This window comes from Trachypithecus francoisi, unplaced genomic scaffold (genome assembly GCF_009764315.1).
Source record: "Trachypithecus francoisi isolate TF-2019V2 unplaced genomic scaffold, Tfra_2.0 Lachesis_group8, whole genome shotgun sequence".
Lineage (NCBI taxonomy): Eukaryota > Metazoa > Chordata > Mammalia > Primates > Cercopithecidae > Trachypithecus > Trachypithecus francoisi.
In genome coordinates this window covers 57,898,262-57,922,729 of record NW_022681473.1, presented here as the reverse complement: position 1 = coordinate 57,922,729, position 24,468 = coordinate 57,898,262, and the positions used below count along the sequence as shown (strand labels likewise).

General features: G+C 45.0%; 1 protein-coding gene across 6 annotated transcripts in view; it reads left to right on the top strand.

The window, feature by feature from the left end:
- Nucleotides 1–24,468, top strand: part of PPFIBP2 (PPFIA binding protein 2) — a 143,781-nt gene that overhangs the window by 20,644 nt on the left and 98,669 nt on the right. For all 6 annotated transcript variants that reach the window (XR_004436128.1, XM_033206945.1, XM_033206932.1 and 3 more), the window contains exon 2: nucleotides 15,012–15,111. Coding sequence is in view for 5 of the 6 variants with exons in the window: in XM_033206945.1 (XP_033062836.1) it covers nucleotides 15,048–15,111 (64 nt within the window). In the remaining variant the exon portion in view is untranslated. The remainder of the gene's footprint in view (nucleotides 1–15,011; nucleotides 15,112–24,468) is intronic.

Here is a 24,468-nt window from a genome sequence, read left to right as displayed (position 1 = left end):
GTGAGAAGGAAAATGAGGGTAGCTTCCCTTGAAGAGTGAGTTCTGGGGCTGAGGAGGCACATTGCCAACAGGGTCCTGTCAGGAGTGTGAGGCTCTCTGTCTGCTGTGGGGGCAGGTGTGGTGTGGACAGGGGAGAGAATGGAGGTAAGGACTACCACAGGTCACACACCCTTATCCATTCTCTGGGAGGGGTTTGTTGCCCAGAGCTTAATTCACACTGACCAACCTGACAAGGCTAGTCCATAAGCCAGACACCAATTTAATTTATTCTGGCAGGCATTGTGCAGTGGCCACAACACAAATGCCTACTTTCCCAGACCGCCTTCCTGGCATTACCCCACCTGGGAAAGTGAATTACAGCATCATCCGCAGGTTGCTGGGGAGCCATGCTCTCAAATAGAAGGTACCATGTCCTTTGTAGGTGCATCACTACAGGCCCTGATGGGACCTCATAGGCTCTTTCTGGCACAGACCACTTCCTTCACCAAGCCACCGTGGCTCTAGGGAGACGGGAGGATGGGCTGAGCTGCACATGCTCAGTTCCTTCTTTGATTTCTACCTGTTTCCCCGGGGAGGAAATCCTGGAAAGAGAGGGAGTCAGTATCCTCCCATTGAATCTTCCCCGTGACAACATGAAGTAGAAACTAAATGGAGGTGGGAGCCCATGTCTCAGCCAAGATTCATTTGAACAGGCAGGGGTGGGGATGCTGTCACAGAGAAAACTTGCCTGAGCATTGAAAAATTAGTTTTGATGGACAGAGATTGGGGAAGGGGCCTTTGGTTGAGGAAACAGCATGAAAAAGGCACAGTGGCATAAGAACGCTCTCTTGCGGCTGGGGTATCAGGAACCCAGGAGCAGGTCAGGCTCAGTGAGGAAGTGCATCAAGTGTAGTGGTTAGGAATATAACCTTGGAGTTGGACTGCCTGGATTCAAATCTTATCTTTATTGCTTCCTGGATGTGTGATTTGGCCAAGTCACTTAACCTCTCCAAGCTTCAGTTTCCTTATCTGTAGAATCTGGATAATAATAGTTATAAATATTGAGATATGAGATAAATATAAGAACTTAGCTCAGTATAGAAGTGAGTGCTTAATAAATGGTAGCCATTATAATTACCATCATGAGTCCAGGATATTTTGGGGTCAGCTGCAATTTGGATGCCAGCTCATGCGTTTGGACTGCTGTGGGAGAGGCCAGGTGCTACTCAGGTGAGAGGAGGTCCTCCAGTGTCCTAGTTCTGAATACCTGAACACAGTCTGGGCAGTAGGAGTGGAAAGGATGAGATGGAGAAGAGCATCCCTGCAGTGGGAGACCACAGAGACCTGGTGGCTCACAGGGGAGGGGAGTAGGGTGGGGAAGCATGACAGGTGAATGCAGGCTGCATAGTTCAAGGAAGGACCCGGAGAGCGCTTCTCCCAAATACCAGAGGAGGAGAGTATCAGCACCGATGAGATGCCAAAGAAGGCACTGGAGCAACGCTGACTGATGGCGAGTCTAAGTGCTTTACTCTGTTAACATTTAACCTTCACAACCACCCTGTCAGGGAGGCAGTTTTATTATTATCCTCATCTTAAAGATGACAAAGCTGAGGCACAGAGGTTAAGTGTCTTGCCCTGGGACATATAGTGTGGAATCAGGGCTGTCATCTAGGCAGTCCAGCCCCAGCCTGGGCTTTTAAGCCCACCCTAGACTGCCTCTTAAGGAAATGGGAACACAAGCAGCTGGCTGGATGACAGCATGGCACGAGTGCACACAGATGAGTGATGTCCCACCACTGGGGGTGTCAAAGAGCATGGGAGGTGGGCAGTGGGGCTCTGAGGCAAAGGAGAAACATGGAATAATAACAGTCGGGTGCAGGGTCAAAGGACATGTTCTAGGATAGCAGAGGAAGCAGCGGGAGAGGGAGAGTGCAGATTCAGTTTGGAGGGGGAATAATTGAGAGGTTGGATCTCAGTGATGATTGGAGATTAGGGGTCACAGGGAGGAGCGGCAGCTTTTCCACAGCATATGAAGAGAGGGTAAGAGATGAGAGAAGGGAAATCAAGAGGTTTTGTTTCTCATTAAAGAAAGATGCATGGTAGTTTGCTGAGGGAGTCTTGACAGGAAGAAACATGAGATTAGAGATCCTGGGCGCATGAATGTCTGATGTAGCCGTATGTGTTGTTTAGCATCCCGGGAGCAGAAGGAAGAAGAGACATGTGAACCTGGTACCCCAGGCAGAGGGAGGATGAGGGTAAGTTGTGACCAGAGAGGCAGAATGAGCTGAGAAGCAGATTCAGTGTAAGCTGGGAGGCAGCTGGAGAGAGGTGAGGACTCTATGCTCTGACGAACAGAGCCAGGGAGAGAGCCTCCACATTGTCTGGAATAGGGCTATGGCGAAAAAGGAAGTGGAGTCAAGGAAGTGTGGGGAGGGAGGGGATAGGTGGGGACCTGAAGTGGGCAGGTAGAGGGGCAGGCCGGCAGAGCATGGTTACCCTTGGGGAGGGGAATCCAGAGAGATCCTTGAGCTCACTGAGAAGGATCCTTCCTTCAGGTCCCCGCCTCCTCCTCCTCCTATGTTATTGCTGGGAAGAGTGGGTGGCTTCTAGGTGGCTCCCTCGGTGGCTGTAATTGCCTAATGGCTACAGGCTATGTTATAGGGGTGAGAGGTGAGAGACCCTTCTCAAGCTGCATCAGCTTCATTTGCTGTCACTCTTCCCCTGCTCTCTGGTCACTGAGCTACATCCTTGTCAAACAGGGCTGATAATTGTACTATATCCCTCACAGGACTCCCTTGAAGATTAAATGAGAAAACAAAAATGAGGACACTTTTTTTTTTCCCCCACAGGGGCAGCAGCTTCTCAAAGGAGACAGGAAACCTGTGAACTTCCAGAGCAGGCAGTTTTTACACACAGGTGGATATTGTATAGGCATGAAGTAATTCACCATCATCTTGATCTATTGTGAATGGCTGTGTGGCCAGGGCGGGCAGCCAAATCTTAGAACGTGTGAGTTATTTATTCCTAGTCCTGGCTCTTCACATCTCAGCCTCAAATCATTTACGTTTACTTCTTAGACCCACTCTTTCTGAGTGGTTCAGAAAGAAGGGAAAGAGCCTCCTCTCCACAAGTTCTCTAAGTGGCTATGGTGGGCCCCATCCCCATTAGGGCACTGATATACTTGTCTTACAGTATTGAAGGGCAGACTGATGGGGTTTGGTGATGCTTTGCTCCCTGGATGCTGTCTGGCTCTCCGTCTCAATTCTTCCCGAAGGCACAGATCCCTGTCTCGCTTCCCCCCCCACCCCCAATCCCTCTCCTTGTTGGAGTACCTACACTGTTTGACCTTTGATGTCTCCTCATACCGTTCTTTGACAGACCTGGCATTAAGGCATGGCCTTGGTCACCAAGATTGTTGTGGCACATTTACCCTAATCAGTGATTGAGTTGGGAAAAGGACCAGCTTGGGGAGAGAGGGGAACAAAGGCAGAATATCAAGAGCAGAAATAGGAGGTGAGAAGAGTCACAGGAGGGTGAAGCAAGCATTCAGCAACATCAAGCAAACACAGTGAAGAAACTTGACATCAGCTTCTCAGTGTTCCTAAAGCCCAGAAGGTCAGATGTGCTTCTGGGTGTGAGCCATCAGAACCTCAGACTCACACCCATGTCCTGGCTAGACCCTGTGCTCCTCCTTGTGGGTTGGGCTCATGGTGTCTCATGCTCATGTCTTTGGGGTGGTGTTTCTCTTAAGAAGCTTGCCATTTCCAGTAGGAGGAGGATGTCGCTCCTAAGACTGTGGGACAGCTAGGCTCAGAGGGAGTCTGGCCTCGGGGTGCCCAGAGGTGAGGTCTCAGTGCCTGGTGCTGTTCTTTGCCTTCTTCAGAGGACAGTGTTCAGCTTTGTGACTGAATGCCCTGCTGTTATGATATGTTGCTGGAAATGCTGTTTGGGATCATGGAGCCTTGCTTAAAGGGCTGTGGTTTAGTGAGAAGGGCTTGAGCTTTTTGGGAATGCTTAAGTGGAAGCATCTGGGCTTGGCTATGCCAAAGGAGGCTAGTGGTGGAGCAGGGACATGTGACAGGACTTGGGCTGTGTCTTCAATGGAAGGACCAGAAAGCAAAAGGAATCCTTCCAGTGGGTTCAGCAGAACTAGGCTCCAGCACAAATGTTCTTAAGGATGTCCTGGAACTCGCCTGACAAGGAGTGGCTGGGAATGCCCAGTGCACACAACTCACTAACCTGGTATAGCGGGAAAAAGATGCTAAGCAAGCAATATTGCATTCATCCCCTGCCGCCACCCAGCACTGCCAGCCTGCGTCTAGATTCAGGGCCCTTTCGGCCGTTCTGACAGATCTCAGCCCCTACTGGCCTGAGCGTAACTGACTAATCAGAACAGCCTGATCTAGGATGTTTAGGTGGAAACAAGGAACCTTGTATGTGCCAAATATTTTTGTCGTTATAAAGCTTTAAACAAATGTTTGCTCTTAGGAGTTACTGATAATATGATTAGATGGGGACCAGTTAAGCATGCTTGTTCACCTTCAGTGGCATTCTTCTATTTTCTCCTCTTCAGCTTCTTTTAGGCTACTTAAGCTTCTATTCATTGACAAAAGAAAACAAACCTCTGCCTCTTCAGTTTTATTAGACTCCGATATTCACTAAAGGCATTCAGCAACTCTGATAGCAATGTTCTCAGCAGCCTGGCCCCTCTGTCCTGCTATGGCTCCTCTTTGTCCTGACAGGATGTCTTGCTGTGTTGAGCTCCTCTGTCCTGAGTGAAATTTAGCATTGTGATATAAAGCCAGTGTCTGTGGGCTCTGCCATTGCTCTGAGGAGATGTCTTCGCAGGCCAGGTATGCGGCTTCTCCTCTCCACTGTCAGATCTGATCCTGTGGGGGTGGTGACCTCAGGATGGTATAGGATCTGTAGAGGACAGGTACAGCTTGTGGCCCCTGGCAGAAGGTGGGGACAACTTCAACTGCTATGCTGAGAGCCTCGCCAGTATAGACCAGTGACCTCTTTATTTCCTTTCACTTTCTCCCTTTTAGAATGGGAGCTGAGCTCCGGGGTCAGAGACGTGGCCCTGCCTGTGAGGGCCTTACCACTCAGACAAAAGTGCCCTAGAAAGGTCTGTCCTGGGAGTGGCGAGGGGGGACAAACCCATTCAGGAGCAGTCACTTCCATCTGGGGGATGGAAGAGGATCCTTGGAGATAATGATGATGGAATTTGGCCTCAAAACAGGAGTGGGAGTCGAGCAGGTGGAATGAAGGACTTCAGCTAAAACACCAAAGAAGCCCCAAAAGCAGAAGTAAACTGGAGACAATAGCTTGGCTGTTGCTCAGGGCAGGAGCCAGATATAGCCAGGAGAATTACCACTGCTGGGGTTGTGAACTCCCACCCAGTTTTGAATCTCTACAATCCCACAATGTGTCTCTTTTCACCTGAATTTTATAAATAGGTAAAATGAGGTTCAGTAATGTTAAGGAGCTTGTCAGGGGCACAGCTCATGAAGCAAAGAACTTGGATCTACATGCAGGTCTGACTACAGAGCCCCTCTCCTAACTGCTCTTGTGGGTCCTTAACTTCCTCTCCAGGTCTCCAGGCACCCCTCTGTTGCCTGGGTGATAGAAAGCTGGTGAGGCGTTGTGAACCCTGGGGAGCTTTGGTAAAATTTGTGAAATGGACCAACCCTCCTGGCAGCAGTGTGGAAGATGAGGGGTATGGGGGAGCAGTGAGGCTGGAGGCAGAGAAACTGGTTAGAAGCCAGTGCAGCCATTCTGATAGATGATGGCAGGGTGGGTAAAGATGAGGGGACAGATCTGAAAGAGGGTGAGGAAGGAGATTTTACCAGATCTGGTGCCCAGTTGGATGTGAGTAACAAAAGGGAAGAAGGTTCAAGGCTGACTCCCAGGTTTTTATCTTGGTGACCATGGTGGCATCACCAAGGTGGGATGGGAAGCATTTGGGTGCCACCCATTGTGAAAATATAGAGAGGGAGGTGGGTGTTCAGGATAGGAAGACTTTGGGGCTGTTGTGGGGAACCTGCTGCAACCTCACTCCAGTCCCTACTATCTCCCAGGCTTTAGCTTCCCATGGACAATGAATTGGTTATTTTATCAATAAATCTGTAAACATTTATCCATTGCTTACAGAATGGGGGACCCCACAGGGACCCAGACACATGGCACAGTTGTCAGGGAGATGGTTGTGCACAGCTGCTGTCATCCCTGTCCTTCAGGATGAAAAAGATAATCAGGGAGATCCCATTTAGGTAGCCAGAATTAAGTACAATTACCTGGAAGAGCTGGCTTGATGGGAATTTAGCAGGGACAGCAGTAGGCATAGGCATAAAAGCTGGAAAGCAGTGCAGACAGCCAATTAACTAACAATTGGGATCAGTCCACTAGTGATAAGGCATCTGGTTAGGATGGGGCAGAGGTCTGCTAAAAGGTATGTATGGTAAAAGTTAAAGCTGTGACCAAGTAGGTTGAGTCCATATGATGATAGACCATGATTTCTACTGTTGTGGCTGGTGGCCAGCCCCTGAGGCTGTCTAAGCAAAAGGGTGCCTGGTGCAGGGCTGTGTTTGCATTCCATCAGTTCCTCAACTTTGGTCAGAATCAGAATCACCCGAATGACTAGATCAGCCATAAAGGTCAGGCGCTCTACTTACAGGAGGTTGGGCTTCTTGCTTGATTAGTTCTCAGGGTGATTCTGATTAATAGCAGAGTTTGAGGACCACTGAGATAGGTGAATCTTCAGTGCAGAGTGAATGGGGAGGGCTACTCAGAGAAGGGTAACCGGTTAGGAGGCTATTGTAGTCATCTAGGGTGAGGTAATACAGGGACAGGTGAGGCTGTGTGAGCAGATGAGATCACCACTAGCGTGAGTTTAGAGAGAAGTGCTCTGGTCTTATTCAGCAGCATTTGGTGCACCTGACTGCGCCCTCTATCCAGAAACCCTTCGGTTGGCTTCTGGGTGCCACTCTCACTTCTGGCTGCTCCTCCTGTCTCCTTTGTCCATTCATCTTCTCCCCAGTGGCTGCATGGTGGAATGTTTCAGGGAGTCCTGGGGCTTCTTCTGTTTTAATACCACTTCTTAAGCCACTTCATGCAATTGCTTAAATACATCTTTATGAGGATGTATTTGACATCTCCATCCCAGACTTTGTAAACATCAGACTCCTATTTCCAAATGGCTACTTAGCATAACTTCCTCGGTGTCTGTAGGCATCTTAAGCTGAACGTTTCCAAAACCAATCTCCTGATTTCATCCCCGGACACCCTACATTGTTGCTTCTGCAGACCTCCACATTCTGTAGGTACTCGGGGCAAAAACCGTGTAGGCACGCTTGACTCTGCTCTCTCATGCCTATGTCCAGTTTATTAGTAAATCTTACGGGCTTTGTCCTCAAGGTATATCAGGAATTAGAACATCTAATTTATTATGGTCTGAGTCACTTCATCTCTTGCCGGGTTTCCTGTGTTCACTGCTGCATCCCCTGCAGTCTATTTTCCAAGCAGCAGCCAGAGTAATCCTTTTAAAAGGTTAAGTCAGATCATGTCAACTCTATCCTCAGAACCCTCCAAATGGGTTTCTGTCTCAGGAAAGTGGAAGAACAGGAGGAAAAATGGTGTGCATCCTCAGGCAAATTGCCTAATCTGTTTTCTCATCTGTAACGGGGGAGAATAATTCCTAACTGGTGTGGGGATTACGTGAGATAATGTTGGGTAAACCCTTAGCAAATAGCTGTTATCTGCCCAATATATGGTAACTAAAGAGGAGACAGACGCCACATTAATCTTGGCACTGTGCCTGCCATGCCACATGTATTATCTCTTTTAATCTTTTTTATTTCTTCTAATTTTTGTCACCACTATATATCCACACAATTTAAAGACTCAAATAATTGTATGTAATTTGTTAAAACAGCCACCTTTCCACCTCCCCACCCCATTTTTCCTCCTCAGATGGAGCTGCTTAATTCTTCTAGTCCTGTATTTTTTATCTGTAGCTCTAGAAAAATGCTTGTTGTGCTGCTTTATTATTTTCCCCCAGTTGTCGTTATCTGTTCTTATTGAATTAAACAAAGTCTTCACCAATTATATAAGTCTGTTAAGATGTTCAGATGCACCAGGTATTCTGTCAATTTCATATTACTGATGAAGTCTCTCCCAGAGCTTTTGGACTGGCTGACCTTACAGGCTTGCTGCAGAACTGCACCCTCGCATTTCCCTTATGGCTATGACATTGTATCCTTTTGAGTTTATGTCTTTCAGAATAAATCTCTCTCTTGTTTAAATAAGCAGTTAAATTAAATGTTTAGGTTAAGCCTGCAGTGTTTATCTGAGTTCTGTCTTATTTACATTTGCCCATAACAATGAAATTGATTTTATGCTGATTTTACAGATGAGACAATTGAGGCTAAAAGAGGTTAAAAGACTCACAGCCTTTATGCAGCAGAGCCCGTGTTTTAACTTGTCTGTCTATAAAAGCTGTACTCTCTCTCCTTTGTCCTTTAGAAAGAAAGTAGTTATTGGTTAATATGGGATGTTGTTAGCGCTGCCATCAAATTCCTTCATATCTGTCTTTGTCCTTTTTATTTCTGGACGCTCCAAATGGCTTCTTGCTCCACTCTACCAAAGAGGTTTCTTATATCCTTTTAAGAGGCTTTCTCTTAAGCCTAGGGATAGCAAAAGGTATTTCTTAAAATAACCATTTAAGAGCAGCTATGGCTTATGGGAAGCCTGTAAATTGTGGGGAAAAGACTCCAGTTTCTTGTGATATGGTGACACTTCTTTGTCATCTGTTCGCCACTTGGGGAAGGGAGAGGTAGGAAAGGAGTTAGGTTCTGTGGTTGTGGTGGGGTTCTTGGCTGAGGCCTCCTTCCCCAGGTCTTGCCTTCTGGCAGAAATACTGGCCCCTGTCTAGTGGCAGCTGCTGAGGAGTCAGGTCTCAGCTCTAGCCGAACTGTGTCCAAGGCTCAGAATATCCTGGAGGAACAGGGAATAGCGGTGACTTCCAGATCTGTTCCTAGTTCATTTCAGCATCCAAAGCTGTGTTAGCCTGCTCCAAACGTCAGTTACAACCCTAACCATTTTTATTGAGAGAAAAGAAGTTTAGAAATGAAATTCAGTGTGGGTGGAGTAAATTAAGGTTTACTTGCTTCAGACTCACCTTAATCAGTGGATGCTGCCTACTTAGAATTTTCTTTTGCCAAACATGAAAGGAGTTAACGTAGTATGTAAATCACTGTTTGCCTCAGAACATACCAGATGATGAAGGTCAATTGTGACTCACTTTCTAAATTTTAGAACACGTACAGATCTTGCTCCCTAATCAACTTCCAGGTGCCAAACTGGCCTTTGTGTGGTGCAGTTCATGTGGCTGTGGCATGTCATATACCTTGCCATTCTAAAACATGGCTGTTACTTCCTCACTTGCTGCATTTACAGCTAAGGGGGTGTGGGATCATTTTCTCCCTCACTGGTAGCGAAGAGAAGGGTTAAGTCCTGTAATGAGCAGGAGCCCCAACCTCAGACGCTGTCCCAGATAGGAAGATGACAGCACACATACAGGTCTGTGAGTGAAGGAAGGATGAATTGTGGATGGACTGCATTTTTTCTTAAGCAACATACCCTGCCTTATCTTTATGGCCAGGGATGAGACAGTGTCTCAGTATCAGAAGCCAGCCTGCTCATTAGGGTCAAATGCCAGCTATGTTAAGTGTCCAGAGAGAATGAAAAGTGCTTTGGTTCCATGTAACAACTGTCATTGTATTGTTTGTGATAAGAGCAGTGTCCTTCTCTGTGTCCGCTCCTTTCTTTCCTGGGCTGGTTGGGTGCCCCTCGTACAGTCCCCATGGCACATTGTTGATTCCTCTGTTGTCCGTGCTGTGTAAGCCCTTGACTAGCTGCTGTAGCTCTCCTCTCATTGTTGGGGAGCATGATTTAAATTCTATATCCCAGTTCATGCCTGTAATCCCAGCACTTTGGGAGGCCAGCGCGGGTGGATCACGAGGTCAGGAGATTGAGACCATCCTGGCTAACACGGTGAAACCCTGTCTCTACTAAAAATACAAAAAATTAGCCGGGCGTGGTGGCGGGTGCCTGTAGTCCCAGCTACTTGGGAGACTGAGGCAGGAGAATTTGCTTGAACCTGGGAGGCGGAGGTTGCAGTGAGCTGAGATTGCGCTGCTGCACTCCAGCCTGGGCGGCAGAGTGAGACTCCTTTAAAAAAAAAAAAAAAAAAAAAAACACTGAACATACTGCATGTCATCAGACAGCACGTTTACCTCTGAGACCTGTGATACTATGATATGCAGTAGCCCCCTCTTACCCATGGTTTTGCTTTCCCGGGGTTCGGTTACCCAAGGTACCATCCAGAAAGGTATTTTGAAAGAGACAGGGCCAGGCATGGTGGCTCACACTTATAATCCCAGCACTTTGGGAGGCCGAGGTGGGGGGATCACTTGAGGCCAGGAGTTTGAGATCAGCCTGACCAACATGGTGAAATCCTGTCTTCTACCCAAAATACAAAAATTAGCTGGGCGTGGTAGTGCACACCTATAATCCCAGCTACTTAGGAGGATGAGGCACGAGAATTACTTGAGCCTGGAAGGTGGAGGTTGCAGTGAGCCGAGATGGTGCCACTGCGCTCTAGCCTGGGTGACAGAGTGAGACCCTGTCTCAAAAAAAACAAAAACAAAATAAAAAAAACACATTGGCATAATGTTTCTACAGTGTATTATTATAATTGTTCTATTTTATTACTAATTATTGTTAATCTCTTACTGCGCCATGCCTAATTTGTAAATTAAAGTTCATCATAGGTCTGTATGTACAGGAAACATTGTATTCTATATATAGGGCTTGGTACCATCCACTGTTTCAGGCTTTCACTGGGGGTCTTGGAATGTATCCCCCAAGGATAAGCGGGGACTACTATAATAAAAAATGTACGTAGTTGGTCTCCTTCCAGTTTCCTAGCACAGAAAAGGGGCAACTTTTGTTATTCATAATAAGCCCCTTTCAACCTTACTCAACTTTATGCTAATGAGGTGACTCCTGCAGGATGGGCTGGTTACCAGAGAAACCAACCCTGTGATTAGAGGGTTAGAACTTTCAGCTCCACTCCCCATCCTCCTGACTCCTACCTCAGGGAGGAGAGTGGGGCTGGAGCTTGAGTTCGATCACCAAGGACTGATTGGATTAATCATGTCTATGGAATGGAACTTCTATAAGAAACCCTAAATGAAGGAAGGGGTTTGGAGAACTTCTGGGTTGGTGAACCCCTGGAAGTGCTGCTGGGTAGCAGCCCTGGAGAGGCTATGGAAGCTCCATGCATTCCCCACCCCACCCAGTCCCTTGCCCTGTGCATCTCTTCCATTTGGTTGCTTCTGTGTTGTCAGAAACTACACGTGGGCTCCTAGGATTCTTATGAAAGTAAATTGTATGATAATGGATTTAAGCAGTTTTGTGGTCTTGTATGCATATGTGGAACTCTCTGTAATGTTTCCTTGTTCTGTATTTGAATTTTCAGGAAGAGGAAAATAGGCTGGCAAAAGGAGTCATGGCTTCTGATGCTAGTCATGCATTGTGAATGGGATACACCTTGAATCATGTTTCACTTCAGGCCAGCTCCCACGGGTCCACCCAGCTTGCTGTTTGCCAAGTGCAAACTCATCGCTGGGCAGAGGGCCCGTGGGTCTTGTTTTGTGGCCCTTCTGTTGCAGGGGCACATAGCCTGGGCCCTCTGGGTTTGACACTCTGTCATGTTTACATCTGAAGCCACTTGATTTGTTAGGCACTGGCATCCAGTGTCCTGATGTGGTGGGTGTGATTCCCAGGCTCCTCTCATGCATTGCCCTTGTACTGCATATGTGAATTCCATGGAAGGCTTTGACTCATCTCGAGCAGCTGGGTGCTGCTGCATAATCTCATCAACCACTTTGGCCTTTGCCAACTACATCCTGCCTGTGCATGCTTCCCTGGCTTTCATGTGTACCACATTCTCTGCCGGGAACAGCATTCTCCTCCTCACCTTCTGAGAAAGCTTCTGTCATCCTTCAAGACCCAGGGAAGTTGCACACCTGCCTCTATCAACACACCTTGCACTGTGTCATAATTGTTTGTTCATACTTCCATCTGCTCCACTAGATTGTGTGGTTCATGGGGGTCAGAGACTAGGTCTGATTTATCAATATCCTTCTAGGCCCTAGCACAATGCTGGCTGCATGGATCTATCCATTTATTCATAAGTATCTATCTGCTAGACAGTGGGAACCTAGGAGTAAACAAGGCAGGCAGGGTCCCTCTGCCTCTGTGAGAAGGTGGCCAGTTAGCAAGGAAACAAATACATAGAACAAGATACTGTGGATTTGTTGTGCCTTGAAGGGGCTGCTTTACATGGTGCCGGGGAGGGTGGTGTGGGGAAGACCTCTCTGATACTTTGGATCTGAGACCTGAAGGATGAGAATAAATCAGCTGTGCAGAGAACCAGGCAGTGAGCTCAGGGTAGGGGGATGGCAGGTGTATTACAGAGGAGGGAAGGTCTTGGAGGACTTGGGAGCAGACAGGAGACCAGTGCTGCTGAAGCATGAGGAGCCATGAGGGGAGAGATGTGAGCATGGCCTGGCCTGATCCTGAGACCTGCTTCATAGGCCACAGTAAGGAGTTTGGAAGTTTCCCTTTATTGAAAGAGCAGTGGGAAGGATTTGGAGGGATTATTTCAAACTTTTAATATCCCTTATGCTGAACAGGTGACAGTCTGCAGATTGTTTCCCTCCTTCTGCTTCCCCCCTTTTCCCTGCTACCTCTTCTTTTATCCTGTCCGAAGCTGGCCTCCATTCAGGCCCCAGGATTTCCACACCGTGTTCACTCTATAGCAGCCTGGGCTGCTCATCTCACCTCGGAGCAGCTCTGTTCCTTGTTGCAGCCTTTTCTGGCTCCTGCCAGGGCCCTGAGGTGTACTGAAGTTCCCCGACACCCCTGAGAGCTCCCATTCTCATTCCCTCTAAGCTAACTGTGCAGTGGTTCTTGACCCCCGAGGCTGAATGCCTGCTTCTGAACCTTCCTTGGCCTTAGCACCTGTAAATCCCTGCCCTCTCCCCCTTCACAAGCATGGTTGCTTATCTTCCTTCCCCAAGCCTGCCACCTCCAAACAAACCAGCCTCCTGAGTTTATCTGGTTCTCCCTCTCTGCACCTACCTATTTTTGTTTAAAGTTTCCTCTGAGCTGACAAAAATATGTCCTGATGTTATATCCTCACTTAAAACAAACAAACAAAACAGCTAACATATTGAACACTTTGTGCAAAGGAATATGCTTAGTGCTCTCTACATAATTTTAATCATGACATCTATGGATTAGATGCTGTTATCCCCATTTTACAGATGAAGAAACTGAGGCTCAGAGATCACATAGTACATAGCAGAGCTGGGTCTGAACTCAAGCTATCTGACTTTGGAGCCTGTGAATTTTAACTATTACTTCCTGGTGCAGTCAAGTGTGGTTCCTTGGTCTTGATATGCTTATCCACACCATCTCCAAAGCCACTCCTGGGTGGTGCCCATTTTCCTGTCTTCACTCTGAATGTCCCATTTCACTGGAAAAACTGGCAAAGAGCTTCAGAACCACCTGTTTCCTGTGCTGCACCATGCTTGAGTGTGGGAGCTGTGCCTCTGTTCTCCATAGCGTGTATGGCCACTAGGCACATGTGTAGATTTGCTGAATGAGCAAACAGCAACTCCTCCAGTTTACAGACGTGAGCTAATTCTCTTGAGATTACAAGTGGTATTGTAAATCCCTCCCTGCTACCCAGGGAGAGGGTGGGGAACAAGAAAAATGAGAGGAGGCTGCAGGAAGAGAGTTTAAACTAAAGACGTTCCTTGAGGTAGAGTTGTCTAGAGATGGACGCAATTGCCCAAGGGACAGGGTAGAGGCACTGAGCAGTTCCCCTTTGCTATAGCTAGGGGATACAGCATTATGGGAGTGACTGGACTGTGTATCCTTGGAGATGTTCATCTGCCCTGAAAAGATGGGATTCTGAACCTCGAATGGTGCTGGGTAGAGTGGATCTAAGATGGTCAGTTACAGTGCTCCTGGGACAGTGCTCTCTCTACATCCTCGTGGCCTGTAGCCTTCCTAGGCAGTGCACCCTTTCCCAATTGAAGGAGTGGAAGTGGCATTTGAGCCCTCTCAGCCTGACTCACACCTGCCCACGGAAAGCACTGCAGGCCTAGGGCAAATGCAGACAGTTAAATCCCTGCAGGGACTGTCCCAGGCCCTGCCTTTGCACCGCATTGCCTTGTACGCCCTGGCCCTGGCAGTGTCCCTGTTAGGTACACTGCTCTCCTACGCCACTTAGTGGAGTGGCATAGGAGACTCAGTGAAACAGTGGGGTTGGAGCTTCTGGAACCTGGGACTCCAATTGTTACACCTGGTGAGGTGTTAACAATTGCCGTCTTGCTGCCACAGGTGACTCTGGAGAGCCCTGGTGGTTTTTCATTACAGAAGTGAATGGGATTGTGTGCTAAAGATTCATGAGGCCGGGCGCGGTGGCTCAAGCCTGTAATCCCAGCACTTTGGGAGGCCGAGGTGGGCAGATCACAAGGTCAGGAGATCGAGACCATCCTGGCTAACACGGTGAAACCCCGTCTCTACTAAAAAATACAAAAAACTAGCCGGGTGAGGTGGCAGGCGCCTGTAGTCCCAGCTACTCGGGAGGCTGAGGCAGGAGAATGGCGTGAACCCGGGAGGCGGAGCTTGCAGTGAGCTGAGATCTGGCCAGTGCACTCCAGCTTGGGTGACAGAGCGAGACTCCGTCTCAAAAAAAAAAAAAAAAAAGATTCATGAAAAAAGCACTCATGCCAGGAGGGGAAAGGCTGTGGAGATGCAGAAACTACATGTCAGCTATTATGATTCTTATGAAAACACATTGTGTGATGATGGAATGAAAGGTTTTTGTGATCTTGTGTGGGTAACGTGGAACTCTCTGTAATTTTTCTTTTGTTCTGTATTTGAATTTTCAGTAAGAAGAGGAGGAGACTAGGCAGGCAAAAGGAGTCATGGCTTCTGATGCTAGTCATGTGCTGGAAGCTGCCCTGGAGCAAATGGACGGGATCATTGCAGGTATGCCCAGGGAACCCCAGCAACCGCGGTCTCATCCTCCACATTCCAGAAACTGCTTCTCTCCTTTTACTTTTTTTTTTTTTTTGGCATAGAGAAGAGTCCCTTGTTATATTTATTTTTCAATAGTGTTATTGTGTATATCAACTCTCTTTTTTTCTTTGATACGAACTTATACCACTCTCTGATGTCTGGTGTGATCGTTCTGGTCTCTGCTAAGACAGTGTGGATGTACCTACCATCTACCGTCTCAGTTTGGATTCTGGCTGCGGGGCAGTTTGGGTTCAGTGAGACTGACTCTAATGTAAAATTTTCAGGGCTTTTCATGGCTTATTACAGCTGATCTGAAACTTGAAATCTAGCAGACTCTGCCACCTAATGCAAGTGTCAGCTTCCTCAGATGGTCTCTAGTGTGTTTCAGAGATAGGAGGCAGTTTTGTTTTGATTCAATTAGTGATTCAAATGTTCTTTATGCCATATTGTTTTTTATCCATCTCAACTGTTTGGTTTTAATATTTGCATTAGCCAGTAGGGGACTTTTTTTTTTTTAGAAAAGATCTAGCAAAGCTGTGGTTAATTTGAAAGGACTATCAATTAGCTGTTCCAGCTGATTCCTTTCTTTACGGGAGCAACCAGAAGCCCGTATTGATTAGACCAAACCTTTTGTTGGAAATTTTTCCAGAAGGTCCCAAGTCTTCTGACGTTACCTGGTACACTTCAGTAGCCTCATTGGTAGATAGGATGTGCTTCTTTGGGACTTTGCTCTTCATTGTTTGAGCTGTGGCTGGAAGAGAGCATGGAGGAAGGTATTGGGCCAAGTGTGGCTAGACCCCAGGAGGTACACAGAGTACCTGACACTGCCGCTTCTCAGGCATTTGCTTTTCCTTCCCATTGGAGGATTTCACTTGACTTACAGAGAACTCTTGGTATTTGAGCCTGAGGTGGGAGAGTGTGCCTGTGTCTTGCAGCTTCTTCAGGTTATTGTTGGTACTGTGATGTATGCTAGCTATCATCTGTCTGCTTCTCAATTTCTCAGTGGATAGAGAGCCCTTGAGAAGCCATGACTAATGTCCTGCTTTTCAGAGGCTGCATAGACTGGAATGTCGTGATGTTTAATACTGAGTGTCAACTTGATTGGATTGAAGGATGCAAAGTATTGATCCTGGGTGTGTCTATGAGAGTACTGCCAAAGGAGATTAACATTTGAGTCAGTGGGCTGGGGAAGGCAGACCCACCCTTAATCTGGGTAGGCACCATCTAATAAGCTGCTAGCTAATATAAAGCAGGCAGAAAAACATGAAAAGTCTAGACTAGCTTAGCCTCCCAGCCTACATCTTTCTCCTGTGCTGGATGCTTCCTGTCCCTGAACATCAGACTTCAAGTTCTTCGGCTTTAGGACTGTGACTGGCTTCCTTGCTCCTCAGTTTGCAGATGGCCTATTGTGGGACCTTGTGATTGTGTGAGTTAATACTACTTAATAAACTCCCCTTTATGTATACATATCTCTTATTAGTTCTGTCCCTCTAGAGAACCCTGGCCAATACAGATGTCATGTTCTAGATTAGGGTCTCTGATGCCTTACTGAGGAGAAAGAGTCAAGAAAGTGGATTTCCTAGCAATCCTTTTAGAGATACTGACCTGTGAGCTCCTTGGGAGCTTATGTGCATTGGGATAAGAGCCACAGGATCATTACCTGAAAATGCCTGAGGCAGTCAGCACTTCAGAGCCTTCAGCCAAAGAGCAAAAGGGAGACTGAGCGAGCCCCTGTCAGACCTCTTCCATGGTTGTCAGGGAGGGATGAAAATACTGTCTTTTCTCTATGTATTATCTTTGCTGCTTTGTCAAAGGCCATTTGATTATATTTTTGTGATGCATATTCTGGTCTATTTTTGAGCTCTCTATTCTGTTTCATGGATTTATTTGTTTATTTTTTCTTTCACCAATACCACACTGTGTTGATTACTGTAGCTTTATAGTAAGTCTTGAAGTTGGGTGCTGTCAGTCCTCCAACTTTGTTCTTCAATGTTGTGTTGGCTACCTTTTGCCTCTTCGTATGAAATTTAGAGTCAGTTTTTTTTTTTTTTTTATCACAAAGTACCTTTCTGGGATTTTGATTGCGATTGCATTTAACTTAGATCATGTTGGGAAGAACTGACACTTTCACAATATTGAATTTTTGAGCGATGAATCAGACTTCTAAAGAAAAGTAGCCTTGTGTGGGGTCAGTACCTCTTTCTGCTTCCTGATTTCTCCATACAGGCATTCCTGAAATGACAGCGCCTCTGGCAAAATTCATTTTGTCTCTGAGAGACATTATGTGGCTGGATCCTTAAGGCCTTGCCTTGACCCAGGATCTGCAATTGAGAATCTGGGATGTGTGTGGAGAGAGGGGCCCTAAGTGTGGGTTGTGTGAAACCCAGGAGACCTATTCTTCTGATCTTCCAGTACAAACTGCTCTGTCCTTCCATTCCTTAGTCCTCCATCTTGGAAAGTTCCATCTAGAAGGACTCCTGGGCTTCTCTGTCTGGAGCAGGCGTGAGAGTTTTATAGAGAGAAGGCATTCTTTGCAAATTGGTTCTTTGCAGATTGGTAGGGAGGAATACCTGTAGCCAGACTACTTGTTTGAAATCCTAGCTCTACAACAAGTTACTTGCATGGTCTGTGCCTCAGTTTCCTCATATTTGAAATGAGAATAGTAATAGTACCCATCTTAGAGAGTTGCCTGTGTTAACACACGTAAGGTGCTTAGAACAGTGCCTGGCACATAGTAAGCACTATAAAATGTTAGTTCTTGATAGATTAATGAGGGACTAAAAATAATCTTTCTCATGTTGAATCTTTTCTGGGGACAAGGTAGCATTCTCATTTATTAAAGCTCTTATTTCACCCATCTGAGTTTTGTGGTTTTCACTGTATATGGCTTGTGCATCCATTGCTGGATTTGCCCAGGGTCTGCAAAATTGATACATAGTCTTCTGATTGCTCTCTGTGTCTGTTCTTGCTCCTTTATAGACTCTTTTCCACAGAGCTGCAGAGTAAACCTGAAAATGTAAATTAAGTCATATCACTTCTCTCTCCAAAATTCCTCAATGGCTTCCCATCTCAGGATAAAGTTTAAAACTCTTACCATGGCCAGCAAGGTCTTGGCATGACTTGGTTTTTGCAGCCCTTTATGCATCCCTTTTATGTTCCCAGGGCTTATCTCACTTTAACCATGCTCTTGCTCTCCCCTTTCCTGGAATGCCCTCCTCCAGATCTAGGCTTATGCTGAAATGTTACCATATCAGAAGGCCTTCCCTGACTGTGTCTATCATGCATTCCCACATAACTCGGTTCTTGTATCTTGTTTATACTTCTTTATAGCACTTATTTCCTGACCTATCACATTCATATTTGCCTCTTTATTGTCTGCCTCCTGCACCGGCATGTGAGTTTCTTAAGGACAGAGGCTCTGCAACTGTATCTCCAGTGCCTTAATTGGTGGTTTTAGGCATTTTGGTTAATAAGCATTTAATATATGCTAGATGTATTTTATTTGCTTTTGTGACTAGGATCTCCTTTTCATTGGTTAGGAGGTATACATATAGGTTTCTGTATACATCCTCTATCTGACTGCATACTGAACTTCATTTATTTTCTCTATTTTCACCTTTGTTTCACTGATTCTTTTTGGAATAACAAATTATTTATTTATTTATTGGAAAACTAGTAGTTTGTATGTCCCGTGAACCATCCCTGAAGTAGTAACTGGCTCACATAGATATTTGACAGGAGCTATTTGACACATTATTCAACATTGAGGTTACTAGTGAGTATCTGGAGGGCATATTTTCTATGCTATTCTTGATAAAAATAATGATCATTCTTTTGAATGCCTTGTTCAGGATACTTTTTCTCAAGATTGTTGAGGACAATTTTCCTCATTTTTATGATGGCATTAAAATGGCTGAGCCAAATTGGACCAAAGAGGTTAGGAATTTTTGTGGTTATTAATGTGGACTACAGAGTTGGACTGTAGGGATTTGAATCCCAGCTCAGCCATTTAGTGCTGGCTGTGGGATCTTTGGACAAATTGCTTAATTCTTCTGAGCCTCAATTTACTTATTGATAAAATAGCGGTAATAATAGTACCTGTCTCATATTATTGTGAGGGTTGAATTAATGCAAATAAGGCACCTTGAAAGTGCTGAATTGGTCCAAGTTATTTGTTTTATTGATATTAGTATTAAATTATTTGTACCCTCCAAGATCATACTGCTGAGATTTGAGTCCAGGGCCATCTGAGTCTCTTTCGGGCTCCTTTTATTCCTGGGCTGGTTTTTATGTTGATGCATGGGGCTGTCTGTAGGAGAAAAGAATTAACAGAGGGAAGGATACTTTTCTCTTCTTGATCACAATCCCTAAGCCAGAGTGGTTTTCTTCTTGTCTCTCTTACGTTATTTCTTGCAAACAAGGGTTCCTTTGCTTAACAGTGGCACAGCTAAAGAAGTTGGAAAACTATGGCACCACATCATGATACCATAGATCCTGCAGAAATGACATTTTTGTGTGAACATTTAAATCTTCCTCTTTATTTATATTCTGTGATTAATTTCAGATTGCCTGATGTCAAGTAGTGCCGCCACCACTGCCAAAACACAACTGCTTTTCCATCAAAGTACTCAAGTACCCAAAGAATGTGTTTTCTCACAGTTACCATGTATTTCAATGGAAAAAACCTTTATGGGCTTCCTGCACTTCCCAAATAGTAGCCACTTACATGAAAACAACACAGATTCCTACTAAAATGGATGTAATTTATTCAGTGATCACTAATAATCATATACTATATAACAAGGAATTGCCTCTTATTAATTACAGTAGGCTAGATTACTGTTTACTTTCCAAAACTCCTTCTAAAAAGAGTGCACTTTGGGCATGTGATATCAATGTTTATGTAATTAAGCTTTTAGTGCAAAAAAATGTCCGTCTCCTCCCCCATCAACTAAAAAAGTGCAAACAGTGCAGGATGATTATCACTCCTGTAAACAATCAGACCAGGAGTACTCTGAGAGGACATCCTGATGCGCAAGTGGTAATTACGCCTCTCCAGAGCCATGGTGTGATGGCCTTCATCTCAGGTGGTCAACGCTTGGGAGGTGTGAGAGATAGAAATTGGTTCTTGTAAATGCAAAAAGAAATGCCTTGTAAGCAGGACTATTAAATGAAACTCCTTGTAAAGTTGAATTCTTAAAATCGGAATGGCTGAATCCCAGGTGACTAGACTATACTAGAGTGGGACTATACTAGATTTGGACCTCAGGATTTTGTATCAGAAAGTTGGGAAAGGGTGGCTGTTAAAGACTCTAGGACCTGTGTCAATAATGACTTGGTTCCAATATGAAAGACCATTATTATAGTTTCCAGTAGGATGTTAACCTTTGATCTAGTCTTCCTCCTGATTAGTCCCTGTGATTCTGCTTGCAAATTACACTGTAATGAATTACACTGTTGACAATTGAAATTGAACTATATATTGCTTAATTACCTCCCTCTGGATGGCCCAGAGCAACTGCCACAGACACTAATTTTGCATGGGGCTTAATTTGTGAACTGACAGATTCAGTGGCTACTTTGTCAGGCTACTTCTGGCAGGGGACCAGAGAGCCACGTGGTCAGGACACAGAGGGCCACTTATTCCTCTTGGATATGCAGGAGGTTACTCATGCACTTATGTACAAGCAGTACTCACTGAGGAGGAATAGTTAAGAGGAGTCTGTTTTATGACAGTTAAAGAGGTTGCCCTGTCAGCTGGGGCCATTCTGCCAACTCTGATTAGCGTCTGGGTTTGTAAAAAGAAAACAACAAAAGATTGTGCAGGGGCAGAGAAAGTTCTGATCAAGACCAAGATTCTTCCCGTCGGCCTGTGAATGAAGTCAGCTGTGGTGCTGAAGGCTGTTGAGACCATACCCTGAACAGTCCTTAACTGGTCTTATCCCGGCTTCTCTGAGGTGGAGCAGCATATAGCAGTCATCAGTAACAGACTCGCTGTTTCGCATTGCGGTTGGGAGAGCCCTGCTAGGACTTTGTTCAGAAGAGTTGGAGTGGGGGTTTTAGGAGTGTCTAAGGGGCAGAGCTATTAAAGACTGCCCTTTGTATGAAGAGGTCAAAACTGCTACTGGGGCACCCGCTGTTTAACAGCCCTCATTCCATTTTTCCCTCACTAGTAGACCCCATCTCCCAGTCCTTTATGGAACTGTGCCTTGTTTTCCATTCTCTGAAAGAGTGGATAAGGCTGGAACTATGTGTTCCTTAAATATTTGCTATAGTTGTAGGTATAGGAACTGAGCTGCAAAACTGTGTGGGCATTGTGTATTCTTGTTTGAAGATTTTTTTCTTGTAATGGTGTGGACGGGTTTTCTTAATTGAGTCTTGGCAAGTTAAGTTTTTCTAGAAATGTGTCCATTTTACTGAGGCTTTCCATTTTGTTAGCATCAAGTTGGCCTTTATATTTTATCTAAAATACTTTGTTAGATTGGAATTATTCTTTAATGTTTGATAGAATTAACATATAAAAGCATTTGGCCTGGTATTTTCTGTGTGGAAAAAAATTTAAACTACGATTAAATTTCTTTTTCTTTTTTTTGAGACAGAGTCTCGCTCTGTCACCCAGGCTGGAGTGCAGTGGCCAGATCTCAGCTCACTGCAAGCTCCGCCTCCCGGGTTCAGGCCATTCTCCTGCCTCAGCCTCCCGAGTAGCTGGGACTACAGGCGCCGCCACCTCGCCCGGCTAGTTTTTTTTGTATTTTTAGTAGAGACGGGGTTTCACCGTGTTAGCCAGGATGGTCTCGATCTCCTGACCTCGTGATCCGCCCGTCTTGGCCTCCCAAAGTGCTGGGATTACAGGCTTGAGCCACCGCGCCCGGCCTAAATTTCTTTATAAGACAACTGGGCGCGGTGGCTCATGCCTGTAATCCCAGCACTTTGGGAGGCCGAGGCGGGCGGATCACGAGGTCAGGAAATCGAGACCATCCTGGCTAACACAGTGAAAAATTAGCCGGGCGTGATGGCGGGCACCTGTAGTCCTAGCTACTCGTGAGGCTGAGGCAGGAGAATGGCATGAACGCAGAAGGCGGAGCTTGCAGTGAGCTGAGATCGCACCACTGCAGTCCAGCCTGGGCCACAGAGCCAGACTCCATCTCAAAAGATAAAATAAAAATAAAATAAATAATACTTGACTCTTAGAATGCTTTAATTCCCATCACTGCCCCATCTTCCACATTATTTTTGTTTAGTATTCTATTATCTTTATATTCTCCAAATTATTGTTTTTTAAATTGACAGCGTTTTAACAATTTTAACAACCTTTCCAATCATAGTTGATTCTTTTATCGTGCTGCTTTTTTTTGCATGATATACTTTTCTTCCTTAAAATTTGATAGTCTGTGAGTAATTGATTGTATTAGTTGTTATTTGAAAAATGTCCTTAAATGTTCCTAATCTTGAATGATAGTTTATCTTATACAGGCTTGTAGGTTGGGCACTATCCATAGGTATTATTTTGTGGTCACAGGGATTTATTGCTAATGAGAAGTCTGGCAATCTGTATCTGTCTTCTATCTCTGGTTGTTTTTAAACTTCCTGTTTATCTTTGGTATTCTTCAGTTTCACTGTGTTGTTTCTTTGGTGGATTTGTTTTGATGTATTATTCCTGGGACTCAGTGAGTGTCTTTAAACTGAGAGGACTCAAGTTTTCCATTCTGAAAAATTCATAGCCATTTTATTTGTTGCCTCTGCTTCATCCTCTGTATTATTCTGGAATTCCTGAAGAATTGTGTTGGACCTTGTCATTCTTTTTTAATTCCATGCTTGCTACTCCTCTTTTGTATTTTTCACTTGTGTCTCTGTATGCAGCATTCTTCAGGTCTATCTTCCTCTCCAATAATTCTCTCATCTGCCATTTAACCTGTTCATTTAATTTTTAATTTGTTTCGCTGCATTCTTTATTTTGGTTTGTATTTTTTTTCAAATTTTCCTATTTTTTAAAATCATGCTTTCATTTTCTTTAAGGTTTTTATTTCTTCCTTTTCTCCTTTAATTACATAAAACATATGAAATATGCCCAAATATTCCCAAATAGACAAAATATTTATTCATAATATTCATGTATTGATTTAGTTATATGTTTAAGCACTAATTAAAAGGCTTTCAGTAATTCAAAATGATATGTTAATTTATGAACTTCTTGTCTCATTGGCACTTGGTTTTTTCTTTTTTTTGAGACAGAGTCTTGCTCTGTTGCCCAGGCTGGAGTACAGTGGTGTAATCTTGGCTCACTGAAACCTCCATCTCCTAGGTTCAAGCAATTCTCAGCCTCCTGAGTAATTGGGATTACAGGTGCCCGCCACCATTCCTGCCACTGGTGTATCTGATGAAATAATTTTATTCGAGCTTTTTATACTTATCTTTGTTTCTATCATTATAAGAGCTCTTTTTGAATAATCCTAGCATTCTAGAGCAGTTTAGAGCATTTGGGGATGCAGATTCCTATTTGTAGGTCTGGGATGGGATCTGAGACTCTGTATTTCTAATGAACTCTCAGGTTTTGCTATTGCTACTCATGTGGACCCCACTTTTAAGTGGCAAGGTTTTAGAACACACCATCCTTACTTGGAAGTTGTTTTAAATACAACACTTTTAAAATTCACATATGATGCTGTCATCAGCTATTTCGTCTCATGCCAAAGAACTCTATTTACATAGTAAAAGATTAGATTTTAAAAGTTTATCTTGTTTATATGTCTTAATTGTACAACATATATATTTTGCATGAATGAAGATAGGCTAAGTTATGTTGCAGTGAGAAACTACTGAAATGTCAGTAGTTTGAAACACAAAGGTTTACTTCTTGTGCACATTGCAAGTTCTCTGAGATCTGCCGAGAGCTCTGGTCCTTATCATCTTCACTTGAACACAGGCTGATTGAGTCTCCACTATTGCCAGGAGTCAGGGAAGGTGGAAGAGATATGGGGAATTGTGTACTGGCTCTTAGACTTTCTCCCAGTGATACACATAGTTTCTGTTTATTGGCCAAAGGAAGTTATGGGACCATGAGTGACTTCAAGGGACAGAACTGTAAGCCTACTAAGAATGCAAGCAGAGGAGAACAAAATACCTGAACAACCCCAGTCACTACCACATACATACCTATGTGCTTTCAAAAGCAATCATTAAAAGGCTTTCAGCCGGGTGTGGTGGCTCACGCCTTTATCCCAGCACTTTGGGAGGCGGAGGCAGGCAGATCACAAGCTCAGGAGTTTGAGACCACGCTGGGCAATATGGCAAAACCCCGTCTCTGCTAAATACAAAAATTAGCCAGGC